The 25644-nt window shown below is 38.0% G+C and overlaps 1 protein-coding gene across 4 annotated transcripts in view; it reads left to right on the forward strand.

Moving 5' to 3' along the window:
- CDC14A (cell division cycle 14A) overlaps positions 1 to 25644 on the forward strand; it is a 230831-nt gene that overhangs the window by 69216 nt on the left and 135971 nt on the right. For all 4 annotated transcript variants that reach the window (XM_044003007.1, XM_044003006.1, XM_044003004.1 and 1 more), the window contains exon 5: positions 16881 to 16960. In XM_044003007.1, the coding sequence (XP_043858942.1) occupies positions 16881 to 16960 (80 nt within the window). The remainder of the gene's footprint in view (positions 1 to 16880; positions 16961 to 25644) is intronic.

Raw genomic sequence — 25644 nt, forward strand, 5'->3', positions numbered from 1 at the left:
GATACTGTCGTTAGCTTATTAGCTCAAGGCACAATATATACTAGGGGAAAGTTCATCATTAATAATAATGGTAAAAGCAAGTCTATATTTTAAATAATCTTGTTGATAATTTTAGTTTGTTGTATTGACTTCTTGTCAGATCTGATTAGATTATGATTTTTTCAGCATCATAATGTGACTCATAATGAGAATAGGAGATGTGTCATCTCTGCCAATTTCTTTTTTTTTTGTGTGTGTGTGCTTTCATTATTGGCCTTTTCCCTCCAAGGAATGTTTTAAGCCACATGTCCATTTTGTGAGAATTAGTTTAAACTAGGTCATACCCACCATAAATAAACTTAACTGGGCACATGTAAACTGCCACAATAGCTGAAATTGAGTGAGTGAGTAGAAGGGCTCCTCTGCCAAACTCCTCCATCTCGTGGTACTCTGGGTACCCTGAATACTACATGTGAACATTTGACATATGCACTGAGTGAGGGTTCCATGTCACCCCATATATTCAATAGAAATAAAATTTTATTTCTTCCATAGTTTTAAAAAAGATAAACATAAACTGCTATTCTCATAGAGTCTTCTTGTGCTACAATGAATTGTTCCTCTTTGAGGCATACATTCCACCATGGAGACCATTGGCTTAAGGTGTCAGAGTAGGGAAAAGAATTGGCATCTCTGTTTCTTTTTAAATTTTGCGTTCCAAATTCTCTCCCTCCCTTCTGCCCCCTGCCCCATCTACAGAGATGGCAAACAGTATGATAGCCATTATGTATGTGATATCATGTAAGACATATTTCAGTGTTAGCCATATTTCAAAAACTGCAAGAAAGAAAAAGAGACTGAGAAAATTTTATTTTAGTTTGCTCTCAGAGTTCCTCAGTTCTTTCTCTGGAGGAGGATAACATTTTTTTTTCATCACGAGTCCTTTGGAATTGTCTTGGATCATTGTATTGATCAGAATCAGAATAGCTAAGGCTTTCACAGTTGATCATTTTTTTTTCCAGGGCAATGAGGGTTAAGTGACCTGCCCAGGGTCACACAGCTAGTAAGTGTGAAGTGTCTGAGGCCGGATTTGAACTCAGGTCCTCCTGAATCCAGGGCTGGTGCTTTATCCACTGCGCCACCTAGCTGCCCCCACACAGTTGATCATTGTTAACAATATTGCTGTTATTGTGTACAATATTCTCCTGGTTCTGCTCACTTCACTTTGCATTTGTTCATGTAAGTCTTCCCAGGTTTTTCTAAAACCATTCTGTTCATCATTTCTTATAGGACAATAGTATTCCATTCCAATCATATGTCACAGTGAATTTTTATGCCTCTTTTATCATTAGGCCAAATTCTGTTTTTTAGGTATTATTTTCTTTAGTAATTTTTCTTTCTTTACAAAGCTGCTAATTATATTCATAATTTTCTTGCATCATTTTTATTTCTTTTTGCTATTTTTCCTTTACCACACTTATTTATTTCTTTAACTCTTTCAGGAATTGTTGGACTTGGGCTCAATTAACATTGTCCTTTGAGGCTATGTTTCTAGCTGTTTTCACATCATTGTTTTCTTCTGAGTTTATGTCTTGGTCTTCCCTGCCACCATTGTAATTGATGTTCAAATTATTGTTTTTTGTTTGATCATTTTTCCAGTCTATTTTTTGACTTTAAACTTCATGTTAAAGTTTGGCTTTAACAGTTGTACTGTTTCTTGTGCTTGGAAGGAGGGGCAAAGATACATGACTAATTCAGAAAAGAAATAAGAAAAAAGATGCTTTGAGAAACTTTAATCATTGTTTGTAGTGAGTTTGGTGCTTAGAGACTGAGATTCTATATTTTAGATGGAGTTTCCAGACAAATGGAGAAGTCAGCTACTGATATTTTGAGAGTTTGAGGCAACTCTGATAATAACATTGGTCACAGTGAAAATATTATAAATAGTTGTGTCTCCTTATGTTTATTATTCTAATTTAAAAATAAGTTCTTTTTTCTATAATTTGAAAGCTTATTAAATTATGGATGAATAAGAGTAATTACTAATAAGAAAGGAAGTTTCTTTACATGAATGGGGGTTGGGACCAATTAAAGGCCTAATGAGAAAGAGGTTGTATATTTATTAAAGAAATTATCACAATATAATTCTAGATTCTTATATAGAGTTCAAGAGTTCTTATATAGAGTTCAAATCCAATATATGGTAAAAAGTCAAGTGGCAGTTTGAATTTGTTTGAATACATTTCTCATATGTAAAGTGCTTGGCAAACCTTAAGAGCACTGTATAAATGTCACATATTATCACTTCATATACTTTAAGGATCATTTTAAATCCCATGTCTTCATTGCATTTGTCCTCTAACCCCTTGCTTCTTAAATTGTGGGTTGCAAACCCATATGGGATCATGTAACTGAATGTGGGGGGAGTCTCTAAAAATTTGGCAACAGTAAAATGTTATGTATACCTATTTTATATACCTATGTACCTGGGGTCACATAAAAATTTCTCAGGAGAAAAGGGATATTGAATGGAAAAAATTTAAGAAGCCCTGGGCTAACCCACATTGTAATCTTTCTTTTCTGAATTTCTACAGCAGTTACCACTACTCATAGATTTAGCACTTTTTTTGGTATTGTGTACTGTTAATCATTTGTAAATTGAACTGCCCTTAGAATATTTCAAAATTCTTTAATGAAGCACCTCCTTGAATGTGCACCTTGGCTCATCACAACAACACCTGGTATATACAGTTGAGAACTTAGCAGACAATGTGGTTAATGTGAGTTAGCTAGCATTTATTAAATATCTACTGTGTACCAAGCACTGTGCTAAGCATTGGAGATATACAAAAAGGTGCAAAAACCAATTTGTGCTTTCAAGGAGGTCATAGTCTTTAGACTATGAGAGAGACAACATGAATGAAGCAACTATGTACAAACAAGATATGTGCAGTACTAATTGAGGGTAGTCTAAGAAGAAAAGCAGTAAGATTAAGGAGGCCTGGGAAGGATAGAAGGTGAGACTTTGGCTGAGACTTGAAGAAGCTAGGAGGCAGAGATGGGGCATGAGAACATTCTAGGCATGGAGGACAGGCAGTGAAAATTCACAGTGTGGGGGACATGATGTGTCTTGTGCTAGGATTAGCAAGGATACCAGTGTCACTGCATTGAAAGGGTAAGTGTAGTAAGTAAAGTGTAAGAAGACTTACTGGAAAGGTAAGAAGGGATAATGAAGTTATGAAGGACTTTAAAGGCCAAACAGAGGATTTCTCATTTGATCCTAAAAATGATAATTATCCAGTAGAGTCTATTGAATAGGAAGGGTGATGCAATCAGACTTGTGCTTTAATAAAGTCACTTTGACAGCTAACTAGAAGGTTGATTAGAATGGGAGAGAGACTTCGGGCAGAGAGACAAACCAGCAGGCTACTGTAATGGTCCAGGTGTGAGGTTCTGCAAGTCTGCATCATTGCGGTTCAAGTATCAGAGAAGGGGATGGAAATAGGAGATATTAGCAAGGTAAAAATGACAGGACTCTACAATTGATTGGATATGGAGGGTGAGAGTGAGGAGTTGAAAATGACTTCTTTTGGTTGTGAGAACAAGTGATTAGGTAGGATTTTAGCATTCAGAGACAATGAGGGAAGTCATATTAGAGCCAATTTCAGTGGTATTAAGGAAAGTATCAATGGCCACAATATGGAATGATTATTATTATTTTTTTAAACAAAAGCTGTTCTATAAACTATATCATTAATAGCTATTTCATAAATGTATAATTTGAGATTCTAAGAGGGCTTGTCAAACTAAATGCTATGCAGCTAGCTCATCATAACATATCACTACCAGAAAACTAATAGGAGCTTGCGTTCTGTTATACTGAGATTTTCATATAAAAAGGAAACATTTTGATTTAGTGACTATAGGAACTAAAGTTTGGATAACAGTTTTCTTTTTTTTTTGCAGGGCAAAGAGGGTTAAGTGACTTGCCCAGGGTCACACAGCTAGTAAGTGTCAAGTGTCTGAGGTTGGATTTGAACTCGGGTCCTCCTGAATCCAGGGCTGGTGCTTTATCCACTGCGCCACCCAGCTACTCCTAACAGTTTTCTTAGTATTTCTGTTTTCAGTGGTTGGTAATTTTAAAAGAACATTGCTTCATCATTTTGAGGAAGCTTCACTGTCACCTAATCTTCCTTAGAGGGTCATATTTTATTTAAGAATTATATTCTTCAGGGGGCAGCTAGGTGGTGCAGTGGATAAAGCACCAGCTCTGGATTCAGGAGAACCTGAGTTCAAATCTGGCCTCAAACACTTGACACTAGTTGTATGCCCCACAAAAAAGAATTATATTCTTCATTCTATTTCAAATAGTGATTCTTTAATTCTTGAAATCGATTAACCATGTATTTATTAAGCATCTACTAATGTGCCAGGCACTGTCCTAGGTACTGAGGATAAAAATACAAAGAATGAAACAACCTCTACTGGAAAGTACCTCACGTTCTAATGGGAGAGATGCCTACACTTAAATAGCTGCAATATAAATATAAAGTTAATAAATACAAGTATACACAAAGTAGCTAAGGTAATTTGTGAAAGATGATGCTAGCAGGTGGAGGGTATCAGGAATAATTTCATGTAGAAGAAGGTGCTTGAGCTGTCTTTTAAAATCATTGTAATTTTTATTCTGATCTTAACAAATCATTAAATCATAACCATCCATTAAGCTTCTTCTATGTGCCTGGCATTGTGATAAGCACTGAGGATACAGAAAGCAAAAAACTATTTTTTTTTGCCCTGAAGGAGCCCACATTCTAATGGGGGGAACTGTGCTGCAAATGGGATGAGTAGTAATCTCAGAGGGAAGACACGAGGGGTGGTGGTGGTGGTGGTAGTTTGGTGGAAGAAGCAGGTAGGTGTCTCAGTGGATAGAACACTGGTTTGGAATCAGGAAGACCTGAGCTCAAGTTTGGCCTCAGATACTTACTAGCTGTGTGACCCTGGACAAGTCACTTAAACCTGTTTGCCTCAGTTTTTTCATCTATAAAATGAGTTGGAGAAGGAAATGGCAAACTACTCTAGTATCTTTGCCAAGAAAACTCCAAATGGAATCACCAAGAGTTGTACACAACTGAAATGATTGAGCAACAAGTAAACAACTTGTGTGTGTATATGAGTATATGTATATATGTATGTGTATGTATGTATAATACTGAAAACGAAGATTGCATGTGAAACTATAAATCTTTATTATATACAGCTTGCTTTTCAAGTATATAAAAAAGAGCAACCCATAGTGTTATTTTGCTTGTCTGGCCTTCTTTCCAGCTTCCCTTCTGTTAGTTTTTCTCCATTAAAAAAAGAAAAGAAAGAAAGATGCTTCAATGACCCTCCTCTGTCTGTCTCTGAATATCCCTATCCCTAGCTCTCTTAATTTCCCTATCCTATCCCTCTTCCTATCTCTCCTTGCCCTCTACTCCTGTAAATGGAAAAACAGAAGAGAAACAAAGCCCTTGTGAGAAATATACTCTCACCCCCATATCCTATACTATGCATCCCACCATTGATGTGAGGAAAGGAGCAATGGTCTCCTCTCAGTAGGATTCACCACATCAATACCATTCAAATTACACTCCTCTGGACCTGTTTGAGGATTCAGGTCTCAGGCCTTCCCACCCCCACTCCTGAGTCCTGAGCTGGTCTCAGCAAGGTCCACTTCTGGGCTGTGTCCATATAAGGGAAGATTGAAGGAATGTCCCTGTACCCCCTCCCCATTACCCAAGAACTCAAAGATTAATTATGGAAATTAGGGTTAAGAATACTACATTCTGGTTAGCTAACTTTCCTGAGTAGATTGTAACATTTAAGTAATCAGCCAATGATGAACAAGGGGAGGGTCCATTTCGTGTTAGGGACTAGGGAATAAAACAGGGCCTGTTAGCCCCTATCCTTTGCACCTGCCTGCTGCACACTGATTGCGGTGCCCATTCTCAAGAGAAAGAAAATAAAAGAGCCTTTGACACATCACTTGCTGACTTCCAGAGAATTATTGAGCAGGGGTCATTTTCCTCTCAATTGACTTGTCGCTTTCTGTCCTTTTGCCTCAAAATCTCCTCCCTGGGTCCATGTCTTCCCATACTCCCAGGTTCCAGTTGCCTCTAAGAGCCTTAACTTCACCTCTTCCAGAGATAGGATGAGTAAGTGGTCTTTTCAAGTACCAAATCCCCATAGACAACACCCAGCGCAATGTCCCTATCTTCCTTCATATAACATCTCTCTTCAGCTATAAGAACATTCATTCATTAGTGAAACCTCCTCCCACCACCAAAACAAGACCTGCTCCTTACCCCACTCCCCTTTTCAATTATTTCCTTTACTTCCTTACCCACTTCCCAATAGGCTTTTCTCTTCCCTTTCCCTCACTACTTGTCTTTGACTTAACCAAAGCACATTACACACTCCCCTTTGTCCTCTTCCCCCTCTCCCATTATGTAATTGAGTCCCATAGAAAACAATGATTCACTTGTAGGCATGATGCTGAGAGATTCTGTCCATAATGCCATGTCTCCACCATACCTCTACCTGATTTTTACTTTTGCCCTTATCTACTTGTGTACATTTAGAAGGAAATCTCTTACTAGCTTCTGCTGTCACGGTTACTGTAGCTGTCACTGTCCTACATTAGTTCATCTCTCCTGCATTTCTGTTATCTGGGGTGTTCAAGAAGCAAATAACCTCTTCAGGTCTGGTTTTCTTCCTTAGAATGTTTCTAACTTTTCCTTATTATTGAATATTCATCTTTTTTTCCTTTATACTTAATCTCTCATTTGCAGGGTAGCTCATCCTGGGCTGCATCCTGAATTCTCTTGTCCTACTGAATACATTATCCCATTCCTTCTTCTGTTATCTGGTGGGACCAAAATAGTTTTATGTTACTCAGATTTTCTTTCTTTTGTACTTGATGGTGGCTTACAAAATTTGTGTTTCCTGAATTGAATTATTAAATTTAAAAACTATGTCTTGGAGTTTATAGTCTTGGGATTTTTCCCCTGGAGGTAATCTTTGTATTCTTTCAATTGGTATTTTGATTTCTGTGTAAAGAAGTTCTGGGTACTTTACTTGTGTTATTTTTTGCATGATGGTGTTCAGGTTTTTGGACTTGTGGTCTTCTGAGAGGCTTGTAATCTTTAGGTTATCTCTGAACATCCTGTCTTTAAGAGCAGTATGTTTTGTTTGAATAGGCAAAAATATTTTCTTTGAATAATATTGCTTTTTGTTTCTCCTAGATTATCCTTCACTTCTGTGTGTTTCTATTCTCAATGATTTGTTCTCTCTGTTTTTCTTGGTGAGACTTGCTATCTCAGATTCAAGTTTCCTATTCTGCTATTTATTTCTGTTTAAGCCTTAAATAATTGCTCTCAACAATTCTTATTTTTCTTTTAAACTACTCGGGAAAAGTGCTCTTGCGGTTCCATGTTCTCAAAATAAGTCACATGTTCCTCTGTCTCATCAAGTATTGAATAATTTTCTTTTATTTTGCATTATTTATTCATAAATGATGCTTGAATTCAAGATGTGGAGCTTAGTTTTTCATTTGCTATTAATATTCTCCCTGTTGGTTTATCTGCTTGTGCTTAAGGTCTTTGAGTTTTTTTCCTCCTTAGATCTTTGCTAACATCAATTTTTTTTCTCCTTATTTTCCCCTTTTACTCTTATTTTAACTCCCTTCCCTCTGATGGTGGTTTCTCTGGGTGCTGGATCTCAAAGTGTCAGCCTCCTTCCAGGTTGGATAATTCAGGGTTTACCAGTCTAGGTTTATGTCCTGAGTGATTTTTGTGGGGAAAAGAATTGGCCCTAGGTAGATGCTGGGCTCATCCTCTTTAGGTTTAATGAGTGTCACATAGTGCTTTGCACTTCCACCCCAAACCCCTACCCATACAGTGATCTGCCCTGTCCTTTCTCTTTATTTCACAGTTCTCTTCCCTGGCAGTACAGAGGGTTGCCACACTGGTTCGCTTTGCAGTTTGGGGTGATTTCTGTCATTGGAGGGTGGGGTTGGGGTGTGGGGTTGAGCTTGATTTCAAGCTGACACATGTCCTTTCCTTTCCCATTATTCCTTGCTGTCCTGCAGAGAATTTTTGCAGTCCAGAATACTGCTGGGTTGCAGACTAAGGAGGTCTTAGCAAATTTTTGCAGTTTGGAGCTTCAGTCTCCATGGTGCAAGGTCTGTGGAAAATGAGAGGGAGAAATGGGTTTTGGGGGTGTTTTTTTGGTAAACCCAAGAGTTGGATTGGCTAGTATAGCCTTGGGGAAGAGATGCTGAGCTAAAGTTACAGTTTTTTAACTTTCTTTTGGTTTCCTGGTGTTCACAACCATGAATACAGTTGAAGTTGCTTTATCTTCTAATCTCTGTTTTGGAGAGGTTTGAGAGGTCATGAGGATAAGAGAAAAGGTCAAGTCCTTCATCTTGTTGGTCATGTGACACAGAACAGGTACCCTTATTTTTATACTCTGAAGCCAATCACAGAATGATGCAATGACTACTGGTTTTATAGTCAAGAGAACCTCAGCTCCTTGCTCTGCTATTTACTATCTCCATGACCCATAGACCTCAATTTACTAATTTGTAAAGTGACACAGTTGGATTAGTTGACTTGGGTTTTTTTGTCCATTTAAATTTTTTTATATTATGATCCCAAGTGTAAGAGATGTAAAACACTTAATGGGGGAAAGCTAGCTAGAAAGGGTAATTATTATTTTCAGTTTGCTTTTGTGGTGTGTTTGTTTACTGGGTTTTTATTTGTAGAGCTTGAAGCAGCTTGAAGCTATGTCTCAGGTTTCTTATCTGGAGAAGTGCCCAAGGAGAAGTAGGGTATCCTCAGCTATCAAAGGGAAATCTCATGGGTGGTCACTAAACTTTTCTATTTTTGAATAAGTGAATCCATTTATTTCAGAATATTATTCCCCTTCCCAGTCTGGGCCCATGATGCTATATAATGTCAGTGTTATATGTCTCTGGAACCTTGTTGGATGGAAATGGCATCTGCTGGGTTTCATTTTGCAGTTATTAATATTTTAGCACTTGGATAAAAATAAAAACAATGGGTCTCAACTTACTGTGTGAGAACATTGGTCACATGTGTGAAGTCATGCATGTGACATGAGCAGCAAAATAGTTTAAAGAACCACTTCATGGTGGGGTTAGAGCTTCCCTTCTGCAAGAAGCCTGACTCTAAATTAGATGGAAATAGCTTAAAATGACCACAAAGTGGGAAGGGGAATATGCATGTATGCTTCATGGAGATGGTTCTTCACTTTCTTAGCTTAACATAGAAACAGTTTTTATTACTACTAGCAATAGTCAAGTAATTACAAATTTGAGAAATCACTATAACCTACCTTTGCATGTTGCAACAGACCTGAACCCAAATTTAACATTATTATTGAAAGCTTTGTAAGGATAACTTTGTTTAAATGGATGTTGATAATTATTTATCTACTAGTATTAAGATGTATTTTTAGATAACATCAGTGTCTCCCACCTGGGGGGCAGCACATTTACACATTTTAAGGCCTTTTTGGAGACTTAGTTCATTTTTGTATCTGTGTAGTTTGCCTAACCAGCATGACATAGGATCATTATTATAGAATAATGTATAGTCTGTGATATAATATGTAATATAAATAACAGTTTCCTCAAGGGCCAGGCCATTGTCTATGTTGTGAGGAGGGGGTCAGCATCAAAGTAAGGTAATGCTAGCCAGGGTAATGTATCATTGCTGTGGTAGCTTTGGAGGCTGGGCAGGAATCCTGAAACACTGGCTGGCTGTGCTCTGGTGGTGCCACTGATTAGGCTAACACCCAGGCCATTGGGATGAAACTTCTTCTCTGGATCTGAGGAATAGGCAGAGTGGCACAGAGTTATAGGCTGACATTACTGGGATCCATTATAGAAACCAGCCTGATATGGAGAACACCAGAGTAAGGGGTTGTTCTTTGTGTTCTGGTAGCACAAAATGGTGAGCGTCATCAGAAAAATCAGCAATTGCAGAGACTTAAGTGGAAGTGATGCTCACCTAGGCTGCTGTTGTTGTTTATCCTTTGTTCTTTTTTTTTTGCAGGGCAGTGAGGGTTAAGTGACTTGCCCAGGGTCACACAGCTAGTAAGTGTCAAGTGTCTGAAGCTGGATTTGAACTCAGGTCCTCCTGAATCCAAGGCCAGTGCTTTATCCACTGCGCCACCTAGCTGCCCCTATCCTTTGTTCTTGAAGAAGACCATGACATCGGGAGATAATGTCATGACTTGCAGTGAATTGGATTTAAATGAGGCAGGGCTGTGCAAAGTCAAGCCATGCGTGTGAATGGAATGCACTGAAAATATGAATACTTTCATAACACACCAGTACTTTATCTAACACACTTTGGAAAGGATTTCTCTTGTTCTAAGCAAGGACTTCATACAGCTTTTATTGGTGAGGGGTGGTGAGATCTTCAGCTCTAAGTCATACTATTTTGTATTGCTGACTAGTTCACCAGTTGAGTATGTGAGGAAAATGACACTATCAGGGACTATCCTTAAGGACAGGCATCAAAGACTAACAGGACAAAAGCAATTTGAGAGAGGTATTGAAGAACCTTAGAAAGACTTTGGAAGATTTCATCTACATCTAGCTGGTAAATGTAGTAGAAAACACAGCATTGCCCACTTGAAGGCAGAAATATATGAACAAATTTCCTTAGTCTGCTATTGAAAGCAAATGTCAAAAGGTTAAGGTGTACAAGAGGTCAAAACAGCTCAAGATAAAAAACAAATAAACCAAAAAACATTGTTAATCAAAAACTTTATTACAATGACTGGAAAAGTAATCAGGAACTAGATAAAACCATAGAAGAATGAGGATGTGGAAGATTTCTGGTCATCCATACAGTTCCAAGAAATGTGATAGGCAAATTGAAAGTTGATTCCTATAAGACATAGCCTATGCTTCTTGAATGCTGTTAAGATGAAGGATAGGGCAGTTAGATCAAGTGAGGTGATGGAAATGCTGACTTCTTCATAAAACTACAAAGTGGCAGGGCTGAATAAAATCTAGGATTATTGGCTCATGTACTTCATGGTGCTTCATAATTTACTGACAAAGCACTCTAGAGCTTTCTCTAAGATGCAAGCCTGATCTCACCTTTCCTAATGGTTGTTTTTTTTTTTTTTTGCAGGGCAATGGGGGTTAAGTGACTTGCCCAGAGTCACACAGCTAGTAAGTATCAAGTGTCTGAGGCCGGATTTGAACTCAGGTACTCCTGAATCCAGGGCCGGTGCTTTATCCACTGTGCCACCTAGCCGCCCCTCACCTTTCCTAATGGAAGGAACCCCATATGCATTATCAAAATATGAGAATACGGGGCAGCTAGGTGGCACAGTGGATAAAGCACTGGCCCTGGAGTCATTTCAAATCTGACCTCAGACCCTTGACACTTACTAGCTGTGTGACCCTGGGCAAGTCACTTAACTCCAATTGCCTGACCAAAAAAACAAAACAAAAAATATGAGAATACAATCATTCCCATAAATATAGTCCAGTTACATGTTTGTGTACTTTGTACAAAGTATTCATAACTTGAAACCCTCCTGCCCCAATCTGTTAAACATTTAGAAGAAAACAATACATATGTTGAAGAACAAAAAGTTCCAGGAGCATAAAGTACAAATTCTTATTGATTTGGTAATTATTGAAAAAACTGCTTGTAGGCATCATAACATTTATATTGCCTTTTTTGATTTTTGTGAAACCCTTTATTCTGTTCCATCTTCATGACACTTAACATGTATTGCAAATATATAAAACAAATGCAAGCAGAGACAGAAGATAATGAAGGACTAGAGGACTTGGTGGCAGCCTAGGTGGCACAGTAAATAGAGTGCTCAACTTGGGAGTCAGGAAGACCTGAGTTCAAATCCAGCTTCAGACACTAGCTACGTGACACTGAGTGTACCATTTCACCTTTATTTCTCTGTTTTATTATCTGTAAAATGAGAAAAACATCTAATTCTAGGATTGTTGTGAAGATAAAATAATGTTACATTTGTAAAGCACTTTGCAAACCTTAAAGTGCTATATGAGTGTTAGCTTTAATTTTTTTCCACATGGAAAATAGTATTTTATTTAAAATATACCCCCAATACAATAATCTTAAGAACAATGGACATAAAACATAGTATTTTTCAAGAATACAGTTCAAGCTTTTTATGGTTTTGCTTGACACTAATGCTTACCATTTTTCTTAAATAGAATTAACCATGATTTCCAAATTAAAGACAACAAAAATGTCTTATCATTTGATGTACATGGATATCATCAAGCTATATGGTTTAACCCTTCTTCAGGGAGTACCCATCAGTTGGGGAATGATGGAACAAGTTATGATATATGAATGTGATGAAATACCATGCTAAAAGGAAAGAAAAGAAGGGGATGGTTTCAGAGAAACATGTGGAGACTTGTATGCACTGATGCAAAGTGAAGTGAGCAGAACCAGGAAGACTATATAATAATGATATTGTAAAGACAAACAACCTTGAAAGACAGGAACTCTGATCAATCTAATTAACAACTACAATTCTATAGGACTTATGATGACTCCAGATAGAGAGGTGATGGATTCAGAGAGCAGATTGAGGCATATGTGGGTTTTTTGTTTTTAATGGAGGGAAGGAAGGAAACATGACCATTGCAGGAATTTGTTTTATTTGACTATATATATTTGTTATCAGTTTTGTTTTTATTGCTTTCTCAGTGCAGGGAAAGAAGGGAGGAGAAAGAGATAATGTAAACCTGAAAATAAAATTAATTTTTAAAAATAATTTTTTTTTAGTGAGGCAATTGGGGTTAAGTGATTTGCCCAGTGTCACACAGCTAGTAAGTGTCAAGTGTCTGAAGTCGGATTTGAACTCAGGTCCTCCTGAATCCAGGGCCAGTGCTCTATCTACTGTGCCACCTAGCTGCCCCTTAAAATTAATTTTTAAAAAAGCAGTTTAACCACCCCTCCCCCCAAAAAAACCCATACATTGCAACTCTCCACTGTACCTTATTTAAGTAGAAAGAATACTTTGGACCAAAACACCCTCCCCACCTGCCAGCCACATTCAGTCACCAACCTTTAAGTAACTTATGGGGGAATGGAGCACAGGATTGGTAAGTTTTTCATGTGGGAAGAAGAAACTTCTGAATCCAGAGTATTTTCAATAAATATTTATTTAAAATGGGAGGGTGGTGGTGGTGGTGGTGGAACTCCTTCATTTCATGGTATTTTTCTCCAGCAATATAAAAATGCCACTTGGTCTCATTAAGTATAAAATTCTTAATGTGTGTAAAGGTAAATGAAGGCTTTGATTTTGAATCCCAAGATCACATAGAAACAATAGAGTAGGGTAATGCTTGCAAAAACATTGGTCTACTTCAGGCAAGACATATTGAGCAGAAAGCTATCAAGAGAGGTCCGTGGCTGAATATATTGACACATTTACTGGCATCATGGAATGAATGTATTTTTTATTAATTTTTTTCTAGTTACCTATAAATTTTAACATGTTTTTAAAAGTTTGAGTTCCAAATTCTCTCCCCCTGTTCCTTCCCCTCTCATGGAGAAGGAAAGTAATTTGATATAGATTATACATATGCAGTCATGTAAAACATATTTACAGATTAGTCATGTTGTGAAAGAGAACAGAGACCAAAAAAAAAAAAAAACAAACCACTCCAGAAACATAAAGTAAAAAAAGGTTTGCTTCAACATCAGTTCTTTCTCTGAAGGTGAATGGCATTTTTCATCATGAGTCCTTTGGAATTGTCTTAGATCATTGTATTGCTGAGAATAGTTAAGTCATTCACAGTTGATCTTCATACAATGTTGCTATTATTGTGTACAATGTTCTCCTGGTTCTGCTCATTTCACTTTGTATCAGTTGTTGCAGGTCTTTCCAGGTTTTTTGAAAGTATCCTACTTGTCATTTCTTATAGCACAATAGTATTCCATCACAATCTTATACTACAACTTGTTCAGCCCATTCCTCAATTGTTGGGCATCTCCTCAATTTCCAATTCTGAAAAGTATTTTTAAAAAATGCATGCCCTGTGCCAGGTATGTGCTAATGACTGATGATACAAAAACAAAACAAAAAACCCAGATCTCTCCTTCTAGGAGCTTTCATTTTAAATAAGAGAAGTGACACATATAAGGTAAGGGTGGCCTGGGAAGAAAGAACCTTTTGGTTTGTGAAGTCACAAGGATGGTGAGTAGAACCATAAGGCAGTTAGTTGACACAGCCTTTCTAGAAGCAATTATCCTGTTCATTTGATTATTGTTCTTAGAGTAAGAGGTGAAAATCAGTGGGAGATGGTGAAAGGGCATATATATTTCAATATGGGAGGAAGATGACCACAATTAAGCCTGGATAGGGATCTGAGGCTGGCTGGCTATAGTGGGCTGTGGGCAGACAAGATAGACAGCCACAGTGTGGAAGTTTGGACATCACTAGCAGTTGGGGTGGGTAGGGCCACATGGCAGGAATATAATCAGTTGTGTGGTTGGATTGTGTAATTTAAGATTTTAAGATTCTAAATGTGGATTCTAATCTGTTCCCTCAGTTTTGGGGGAAACTGACTAAAATCACTGATAAAACAAGTTTAGGTTTTTAAGGGTTTATTGGAAAATAGAAAGAAAAAGATTGAGAACAGAATTCCAACAGCCTGGCATTGCTATCTTTCCTCAAATTTCCTGTGAAGTCCTCTGCTGCCACCACCATCCAGTCAGGAACCCAAAAAGCCCCAGAGCTCTCTGTTCAGGCTCCCTTTCCTCCTTCCTGTCTCTTCCCAGATCATAGGAGGCTCCTCAAGTTGATTGGCTGGTAGCCTTGATAGACAGCACCCATGAGCAAACGTCATTTCCTGACGCCAAGGAAAAGCCACAATGCCTCTGAGGCATTTTCCTCATGGTGGAGCTTTCCCACAGCAAGTCTCCAGTAGGTGGCATCATTCCAATCATTACAGTATATAGTGAGTTTTCACTAGTCTGGGCAGTACCACTTCAGGATGGGAGTTCTTGGGGCAGTAGTAGTAGTAGTAGTAGCAGCAGCAGCAGCAGCAGCAACAGCAGCAGCAGCATTAGCAGCAAGACAATAAGCAGGAAAATGGCTGGGCTGATACAGGGGCCCTAGGGATGGCTAAATATAGTGGGCTCCCTTTAATCAAGACATTAAAGCTCTAGGCTTGCAGTTCCCCCAGTAGCAGGGGTCAGAGTATTATGGCAGGAAAATGGGAAATAAAGTCTGAATGAGATGTGGCATTTAAAATTATATGTGGTCACCTTATTTCTGTCCCAAGTTTAGGGAAAATTAGCGGGTGTTTCTAATACATTTGTTACTTATAAATTAGAAGCTTTAACACCAGTTTTGGGCAATAAGCATTTATTAAAGCATACCAAATATTAGTAAAGAGAGAACACTTGGCTCAGAACGTTAAGAAGCCTATCTAGCCTAGAGGAGAGATAAGAGTTCATCCTGGTCTCCTTCCAAGTCCCCCACCATGAGCCCCCTCCAAGAGCGTCTGAGTGTGGAACCTTCCTCTGGTCTGGAGGAGAGGCGGCCCTTCCACACTGCTAAAAGCTAATTGGCTAGCATCCTTCAGATCTATTGGTTTACTGGACTTGAGGTTGGTCCATGAGCAGAACATGCAGAGGTCAGAGTTCAGAGAACACCCCCCCCCCCCCAGGGCCAGACCTTCATGTAGGTGTGGTTCCAATCAAGTTAACTCCAGTGAGTCAATCTAATCAATCTTAATATAATCCCCTCTCATGGTAGGTGGGGGGTGAGGGCCCTCTGGGTGTCCCCAAATCCATTATTTTCTCACAGAGAACATATTTAAAACAATTAACATCTACACACCATTAGTTTTAATGTACACATTTGGAACTATAAAACGGACCATGGATATATGAAAATTATCTTAACAGAAACCAATGCAATATTAATAAAAAGCAAGACCCATAACCCTAATATAGCTATAGAAAGATTATACTTCTTCATCAAAAAATGCAAAAGGATTGATGGGGACTGGAGAAAAATCTATAGAAATACTTTTGGAACAAGATGACATCAATATCATCTCCTTCCCCCTGTTCTACTTAATAAAAAGATTAGTAACAGGTATAGGCCACCAAATTGCCAAATGGTACCCAAAGTAGTTTACTTTTAGTTGATGTCTATAAACCAGTCGAGGCCCAAGAATGGAATCAAAAGGCATTTTATGGTTGGTATCTGAATGAATTTAGGCTCTTATTACTTCATTTTTTTTTTTTTTAGTGAGGCAATTGGGGTTAAGTTACTTGCCTAGGGTCACACAGCTAGTAAGTGTCAAGTGTCTGAGGCTGGATTTGAACTCAGGTACTCCTGACTCCAGGGCTGGTGCCCTATCCACTGTGCCACCTAGCTGACCCCAACATGTTCTCTTTTAAGATTTCCATTTACCAACTGGCCAAGACCTTGGACTATATTACCTGTTGTGGACATTCCTATGAAAGAAGCATTAGCTATGTCCCTCCTTAGCAGATATTAATAAAATACAATTTTCCCACTCCTCCCTCAAAGTATGCCTTTGTTCAGTGGTACTTTAGTAAATAATTTTTGGAGAGCCTTCTCTATAGTTCTTTGTCTAAGCTTGGAATCTTTCCCTTTATATTATTCTTCAATTAAATGCTGCTAAACTCCTCGATTAGAAGAGGCGATTGTGTGTGTGGGGGTCATTAAGATGTCTGTCCAAAGAGTGAAAATTTGACTATTATACTTGGTGTGTGATCAGATCAGTGTCATGGATGCGTTTATATCTAAATGTTGCTGTTTGTTTATCTTAGGTAATCTATTTAAAGAAGACACCAGAAGAAGCCTACAGAGCACTCATAGCTGGCTCCAATCCCCCCTATCTTCCATTCAGGTATATCTCTGCATGTGACGAGTAGTTGTTGCTGTTTGCCAGTGTTTTTGCTGCATTTGATTTGAAATAATGAATACTTCTGTCAGCTCTGTTGAGGATGGTCTCAGGTTTTTATGTGGTATGAGCATAGTCATCTTTAAGAATATATTTTAGATCACTTTCCCTCATCTATCTTTAGGAATTAAGGTGAAGGAAATTAAGAAAAAATAGATCTGGAAATACAGTCAATTTCCACCTCTTTACCCTTCTCTGATCTTGGCATCTTAGTGTAAAAGGAAAACATTGCTTGACTCATGGATTAATCATGGAAAAATGTACTTGAAATTGAAATGAACGTCCATTCTAAAGGCATCCCTGTCACCCTATCAAGTAGCTCTGAGTGTCCTACTGTTCTATTCTTTAAAGTCTGACAGGGAAGACCTCCTTCCCTCCCTCCCTCAGAGAGAGGGCCCAGAAACTGGAGAAGGGAAGCTTAACCCCCTCTTTTCTAGGTGATGTAATTTGTCACTGGCCACCAAGCAACTCTTAGTTCCTGTTTCTCTGACTGTGCCAAAACGCACTTGTGGACTGCACAGTAACTCCTTGTAAATTCCATTTCACAAACTTCCTAAAGTATCCTAAATTCTTAATGGTGAGACCACTTAAGCTGTACTCCCAAATATGAAAATATAGATAAATTATGTTTTATTCCTCCTCCCTTTTCATTAAATCATTTGACACTCAGTGATTCCTTTATGATGTCATCACATTACTGGTTCTGATAAGCATTTTTCTTTGTTCTGATGCATGAAAAATTTGAAGAAAACCCTGGCTTTGTGTCAGGAACCTGAATTGAAGTTTGTATCCTGACCTTTACCAACTGTGTGACTGTTAAGTCACATAACTTTTCTGGATTCCCATTTCCTCATGTGTAAAATGAGAATAATAATGCTTTCATTACCTGCTTCACAGGATTCTTGTGAGGAAAGTGCTTGTGAGTGGCATTTGTTATTGCTTATACCATGATGATAACTATATTCTTTTTGTTGAGGTATACAGACTCTTCTGTTTGCACTTAAATCTCTTAAAAAATCTAGCTCCAGCCTATGTTTCCAGGCAGATTACATATCATTCCCCATAACATGGTTTGAATTCCAGCCAGATTTGCTTCCTTGTTCTTTCTCATACATGACCTTCTTTGCCTTGGCATGCTTACTCCCTTAGCATCACCTTTAAAAAAATTCCTGGAGTCATTCATGGCTCAATGCAAGACATATTTTCTTCAAGAGATTTTTCCTGATCTTTTCCCTAGTTGTTAGCCCTCCCACTTTGTTTATCTTTTGTATATATCTTTTATCTCCTTCCTAACTATGTGGGTAGGTGCCTCAGTGGACAGAATCCTAGACTTGGAGTCAGCAACACTTGAGTTTAATTCCTACCCTCTGATACTTCCTAGCTGTGTGATCCCAAGGCATGTCACTTAACCTCTCAGCCTCAGTTTCCTCATCTGAAAAATGGGATTAATAATAGCACCTACCTCCTAGGGTTGCTGTGAGGATCAAATGAGAAACCTGTAAAATAGCTTGTGAACCTTAAACATAAATATAAATGCCAGCTATGTGTAAAATGTCAGCTCCTTGAAGCAGGAAACATTTTGCTTTTGTACCCTTAGTGTGGGGCACAGAATTTGGTATATAACAGATGAGAAGCCCTGAGGACTTTAGAAAAGAAACTATCTGAAATTTACCTAAATTACATATTTCTCCAAGAAAAACATCTGTGGCTTTTGGCCCAATTTGGTGATAAAATAATTGACATGGGTTATTGACTAGAGGCTTCGTACTAACATAAGGTTATTTGCACATCAGTAGGTAACTGCCAGAAGATATGGCAGATTTTGATGACAGGTGCTTGTCCACAATACTATAAACCACCAAATCTAATGGATACAAAAGAATTGAACAGCTTGTGGTCCAGCAGACTGACTACCATGGAAACTAGCATGCTTTATATGTGTTTTTTTTGTTTAATTCAGCAGCACTGGCTTCAGGAAAATCCATGGCCTGGTTTGCAATGTGACCATTATAAATTAGGTGATTTGTATCATTGTGACTGGATGGTTTGCTTGTTCTACTCCACTAATTTTTCAGTGACTTGCAGAAGCAATCTCAATATTACATTTGAAAAATAAACATTACTCTGTAATTTTACATACTTTAAATCATTTAATATCATCATATTCTCTTTATGTGTTGTCTTGGCACTTTTCAAATTGCTGTGATATATATAGGTTATCTCATCTGATCCTCATAATTACATTGTAAGGTAGATAGAGCTCCGGCAGGCATCATTAGTATTCTACAAATGCAATGTGCCCTTTAGACTGTACCTTGTGACCTCTTTGCTAGGGTTTTCCTTGGAGGATTTTTTTTTCTTCAAAGGATTTAATTATGCAATAGCTGTCTTAGGAGGTAGTGGTTTCCCAGTCATTAGATGACCACTTGTCAAATGTGTCATAGTGGGAATTCATTTTCTTGTATGTGTTGGATTAAATGGCTACCGAGGTCATTCAAACTCTGAAATTCTATAATTTTGCCTTATAATTGTGCCTTTATTAATGGAGTTACATTTTATTTTTTAAAAATATTATTGTTGTCTTTTATATTTATGTGACCTCCATTTCCAAATATATTCCTTCTAGCTCCTTTCCTCAGAGAGCCATCCTCTGTAACAGATTAAAAAAGAGAGAAGCAAAACTAAAAAATATATCAAGGGAGCCTGACAGTATATTCTTTGCTCCACTAGGGTAGGGGGAATCAACTCTAAATGTCTCTGTATTAAGAGGATTATACAAATACATCTTCCCTACTTACCTGTAAAATAACAGTTGAAATAGATGACCTCTGAGGTCCTTTCTAACTCTAAAATGTTATGATTTCTGTTCATGTTTTTTTCCCCTTCCTCCCTTCAATTTTTAGTAGGAAGTTTCAAGTTTTTGAGGTGTATTTAGAGAAATGTTTACAGGCTGAGAGTGTATATAGTAAACCCTCAGCATGATTCAGATTCCTTTAGCTTAGTGACCTGAAAAGTCTTAATCAGATTATACATTCAGAAGCTGTTTTGTCTGAGACCACCATAAGAAAATTACTGACATTGTTGTTCTAGAACATTTTGTAGAAGTTTTTGAGGCCATTCATACCATATTTGCTAACCTTAAAAATAACAGAATCTTGTGTGATGAGGAAAACTATCCCATGATATTTTGATACTCTTTTGATTTTTGGCAGTATTTTCCTTGCATAAATATTTAGTTATAAATTCTTGCTTCCTTATAAGTGTCTTTTATAGAAAATACTTTAAACTTCTTACTAAAATAAATTTTAATGTAGCCACAGTCTCTTGTTAGTAAATATCCCATTTTCTATCCAGTCTTGATGGTTAAAGGCGATTTGTAATCCTTTTTTTCCAGAAGACCATATTAGGGTACACAAGAATTCTTGTAATTTAAACTGAACCAAATTTCTACTTTGTTAACATGAATAAGAATGTTTCCACCAATGAGAGCTGTTGGGTAATTTTAGGACAAGCATTTTGCAGAGCTGATCTGTGGTACAGAAACTTCACTTGGGGAGCTGTTTGTTGTTATTCATCTGCTTCCCCAAACCTAAATTCAGAGTGAATTGCTTTTGTTCTTTTGGTTGTTATTATATAAGAAGTCTTTGTATCCCCCAGTGAACAGTAACAATGAAGTGGTATTGCCTGGGCAATGTATCCTTTTGCCTTGTCAGGAGTATGAGAAGGAGGTGGAAGGGGGTGGTTCGGGAGGTTGAAGAGGAGATATATCAATATGGCAAAGAGAAAGACCTTTGGCATTATGATCCAGGATAGGGAGTTGATGATTTCATAGATCTTTACTTCAGTATTCCGAAGTATATTCTTCTGGTTTGTTCCCATTCCTAAAACAGATCACCATTCACCCCTCTCCACCCACCCTTACCCCACCCCATGTTTGAGTAGGCTGTTTAACAAGTTTCTGTGGCCAAAACCTTCCTCAGTCATCTCCTGGGGAGCAGAGGTCCAGGGAATGGGTAGGGAGCTATCCCTCTTGGTGATGAGCCTTTCACAGTTTGGCAGGGTGAGGTGAGGGCTGCTCAGTCCTGAGAAGAGGACCGTAGGCAGCCTTCAGTAGGGGGGTGGGACACACACACATTTTCTTCTGCCGTGGGTTCTGGGGATCATGGGGTGGGGCTGGAGGGAAAAATTCCAACTGATTTAGGAGAAGCAGGGGAGCAGTGCTCGTGTGGCAGATGTGACACGTGGGTGGCAGACCCAGGCAGGACCCTGCCTGCCTCACTTCAACTGTCCTAGTCTGATGTCCTGAGGCCTGGCCTTTCCTGTTCATCCGTATCTTGCTATCTTTCCCCAGTGCAATAACACTGTTAACAAAGGCCAGTTGGTGGCATTTGGCCCTCATAGCCCTCTGCTTCTCTGTCAAGGGGAGGGCGAGGTGTGTTTTATTTTCTGTTTTCAGGGACTGTTGTTGGTTTTCCAGCTACAGTTAAGTTTTCTTTTCATTTACGTCATTGTAGTCCTTGGGAATGTAGAATGAGATAAAAATACATAATTTATGTTTCATTCTGTTGGATAATTCATTGTTAATAAAAGAAAAGTGCTTACCTGTTTACTCACTGTTTGTTGCCACTCTTAGCTAAAAGAAGTCTGGAATTGGAAAAGTAAAGGGCCTCCTAGGTTACGATTCTTCAAGGCACCTCTGTGTGTGTGTCTCTCTCTCTCTCTCTCTCTCTCTCTCTCTCTCTCTCTCTCTCTCTCTCTCTCTCTGTGACGTATAAAATTATCAGATTACAGGCCTCTCTCTCCCCACCCTTTCTCCTCTAAACCCAAACAAACAACATCAGAAAACTACTAACAGTCCAGATAAGCTTTAAAACCTCAGATTAATCTCATAAATCATCAGATGCTATTTAGCTGCCTAATCCATAAGCTTCTATGTATGCATGCTCACTTGCTGACACTCCAGTGCTTATTCATCAGTGTTAGGTCCTTGGATTTATCTTTTGGAACATTAATGTTTATTTTTCACTCCCCCAGCCTATTCATATATTCAAGTTCATTTCTATATCTGAACATAATAGGAGACAAGGTTTAGGCTTAGTTTTTGATTACTTGTTAATAGCCCCGAAACACAAGTCTGACTTTGTCACTCAGCTTCTGAAGAAGTATAATTGGCCTCTTACTGCCTTCAGGATAAAACACAGACTCCTCTGGCATTAAAAACCCTTCATGGTCTTGGCTGTAGCTTCTCTCTCCAGGCATTCTGTTATGTGGTAATCCTCCCTACAGCCTCTGCTCTAGTCAGCATGGCCTACATATGAGTCCCCAGAGTGGGTGTTCCTTCACCTGCTCACCTTGGCATGGTCTGTCCCCAGTACGTGTAGTGCCTTCCTTTTTGTGAACTTTTAGCTTCCTTCAAGACTCATAGGTCAAGTGCCACCTGCTTCAAGACGTCTTCTTCCTGATTCCCCCTCTTGAATGAGGTGCTACTTGAAGTTTGTTAGTGTGAGATTAAAATTGGATATTAGATCATAAATCTACCCTACTTAACCTTTCCCTTAATTTATCTCCCAGACTAGTAAATGGAAGAAGCTTGTGGTTTTCTAGATAGAGCTTTTATTGTATGGTAGTCACAACATCACGTTGATTAGAAGGATAGGAAAGTAGAAATACAATACAAATCGTCTTAAGTCTAGGCTTAGTCTATATTCCGTATAAAACTCACCAAAAGCTGAAGGCCACCTTTGGGGAGAGAGACCGAGTCAAGCCCGTGCTGTTAACCGAGAGCCGGGCGCTAATAGAGGGTTGATGTAGTTATGCAATCTGTAACATTAGCTACTCCCCACCCCCTCCATTGGTATATTTTGTGTATATCTTTGTGTACCTATCTGTCTCCCCAATAGAATATAAGCTCCCTACTGGCAGGAATTATCACATCACCACCGCATATGTAGCCTGATGCCTGACACATAGGTGCTTGGTAATGTTTTTTGATTTATTATTTTTAGTCGACAAGTAAATGGCCCATTAAGGTCAGCTCTTTAAAGAGAGAAATGATTCCTCTTCCCCAAATTGGACGAGTTCACCCCGTACTCCAGAGTTTATACATTTACGTTCTTTTGGAAATACTTCTGTTTCAAAAAATTGACTGAACTTGAGGTATGATGATGGTTTGGATAGCTGAAAATTGGATTTAAGAAGAAACACTTCTTAGCTTTCCATCCTTTAGCCTTTCATTTCTTATTATTTTTCCAATTTTTTTTTTGGGGGGGAAACAACAAGAAAAGATAAGTTAAAATCATGCATTTGCAGAAGTGTGTTCTCAGGGTTAATTGAGTAATAGAGTTCATGAATGTAGCTTGTTATTATTTTCCTTCACTAGGACAGAAAGCAAAGCATCAGCCAGTTTCTCTTTCCTTTCTCCTGAGAGCACTTCCTGCATTCTCTTTTCCCTCTTTGATTCTTGGTAATTAATGTTAAAATCATCACCTCACCATGCCTGCCCCATACCCTTTCTTCCTGAGGAAGCATTTTTTTTAATAGCTTAAGGAACATAGAAATGAGGAGAGAATTTTTATGCAATATAATTATATTAATTCAACACAGTTGTATATTGTTTAAATTTGACTTTAAGACATTGAACTTTTCAGCTGGGGAGGTATTTTATTTAATGAAAAGATTGGAGACTTCTAAGAGGAAATTTAAGGATGAAACGGTTTTGTAGGATGCCCTGTGTCTTTCAGTTAAAAGAGTTGACACAATATAGTTATTTGTGTGGTTTTAAGTAGCAAAATTATATATTCATTTCTGTGTTATTCTTTTACTCAGAGATCAAGTGGGATCTACTACTTTACTCCCCAGATGACTAGTTTAAACTGTGAATTGAAGGAAAGAAATTGGAGGGGGAGGAAAAATATATGAATAACAGAGTTGAAATCTTTCTGGGATCTGTATATTATTATTCCTGCTTATCTTTCAGCTCGTAATGTTAGGCAGGTAATTTATTTTCTGAATGCTGCTATTTTAGTGCAGATCTGACCAGAATGGACAAAAGTTCTCTAAGACATAGGCAGGGAATACTGTTACTCAGCCCTCATTTGGCTTCTTTGTATTCAGTGTTTTCAAGTGTTAAAAAACTAAAGGATTCCTCAGAAGAATGTTACAAAGTTATGGATGGAAAACCCGAAAGAACAATTTTAGCAACTTAGTCATATGATGCCACTTACTGTATACAAGGAGAGGGCTTGACACAAGTACAAGATAATTTCTTTTTCAGTTTATTATAACTTGCCTTACATTTTTTAACTCGACAATGGCTTTTAAATCATTAGAATTTCTCTTTCAGTAGATGTTCTTACTAAAATAAAAACATTGGGATGCATGGCTGGAAATTGTGGCTACATTAATAAGAATTATCAAAATAAAAATTTTAAGAGCAAAACCTGCCCACCCTCCAAAGTGCCATGCTGACACCCCTGGAATGTATGTAGAAAAACAAGTGAAAATACTCTTTATTGGCTTTTCTCAATTAGGATTGATTTTTAAAATTAATTTCCTTTGTCAAGTTAAGATGCTATGTTTTATGCCTTATTTAACCTCTAGAATGGCCAGGCTATTAATCAATGCCCAGGCTAAGATTAATCCACTATTGGCAAGAGTCTAAAAATCTTTAGCAGAATTAAGAATTGGCACCTTTTGGATTCCTAAGCCATCACAGTGATTTGCCAAATTTAATAGACTATTTATTATCCTAGGATAACTTAATCCATTAGGGATTTAGTCTCTCATACAACTCTAGGTTCTATCATCTTTCCCTGGTTTTCTACTCCCTGGAACTGCAATGCTAATCATAGATAGCTAAATTAAGAATTAAGAAATTTTCATTTCAAGCAGTCATAGTTTAAAAGGAATTTTAAAAATTAATTTGCTTATCATAATTTGTTAATGAGACATCCTGTATAGTGGGTGGAAGTACTGGACTTTTATTTGGTAAGACCTGCGTTGAAGTCCTGCCTCTGACACTAGTTGTGTGACTATTTCCCACACTAACTATGGGAAAGTTGATTAATCTTTTTTTCAGTCTTAAGCAACATTCAAAGATTACCAAATTATAGATTGGTTTCAATTTTTTGTTAGTAGAGCGGGGAGTGAGTTTCTATGCCAAGCAAATAATAGAATCTTTTAAAAATAAAAGTATTTTATTATTTTCTAGTTACATGTAAGGATAGTTTTCATCACTTGTTTTCATAGGATTTTTAGTTTCAAATTTTTCTCCCACCCTCCCTCCCCCCTCCTCCCCAAGACAGAAAGCAATCTGATATAGGTTATATATGCACAATCACATTAAACATATTTCTTCATTAGTCATATTGTAAAAGAAGAATCAGAGCAAATGGGAAAAACCTCAAAAAAGAAGGGGAAAAACAGCCCCAAAGTAGAAACAGTATGGTTCAATCTGCATTCATAATCCACAGTTCTTTTTTCTGGATGTGGAGAACATTTTTTATCATGAGTTCTTTGAAATGGTTTTGGATCATTGCACTGCTGAGAAGAGCCAAGTCTATCACAGCTGATCATCACACAATGATGCTGTTACTGTGTACAATGTTCTCTTGGTTCTGCTCCTCTCAGTC

The sequence above is a fragment of the Dromiciops gliroides genome, chromosome 4 (genome assembly GCF_019393635.1).
Source record: "Dromiciops gliroides isolate mDroGli1 chromosome 4, mDroGli1.pri, whole genome shotgun sequence".
NCBI lineage: Eukaryota > Metazoa > Chordata > Mammalia > Microbiotheria > Microbiotheriidae > Dromiciops > Dromiciops gliroides.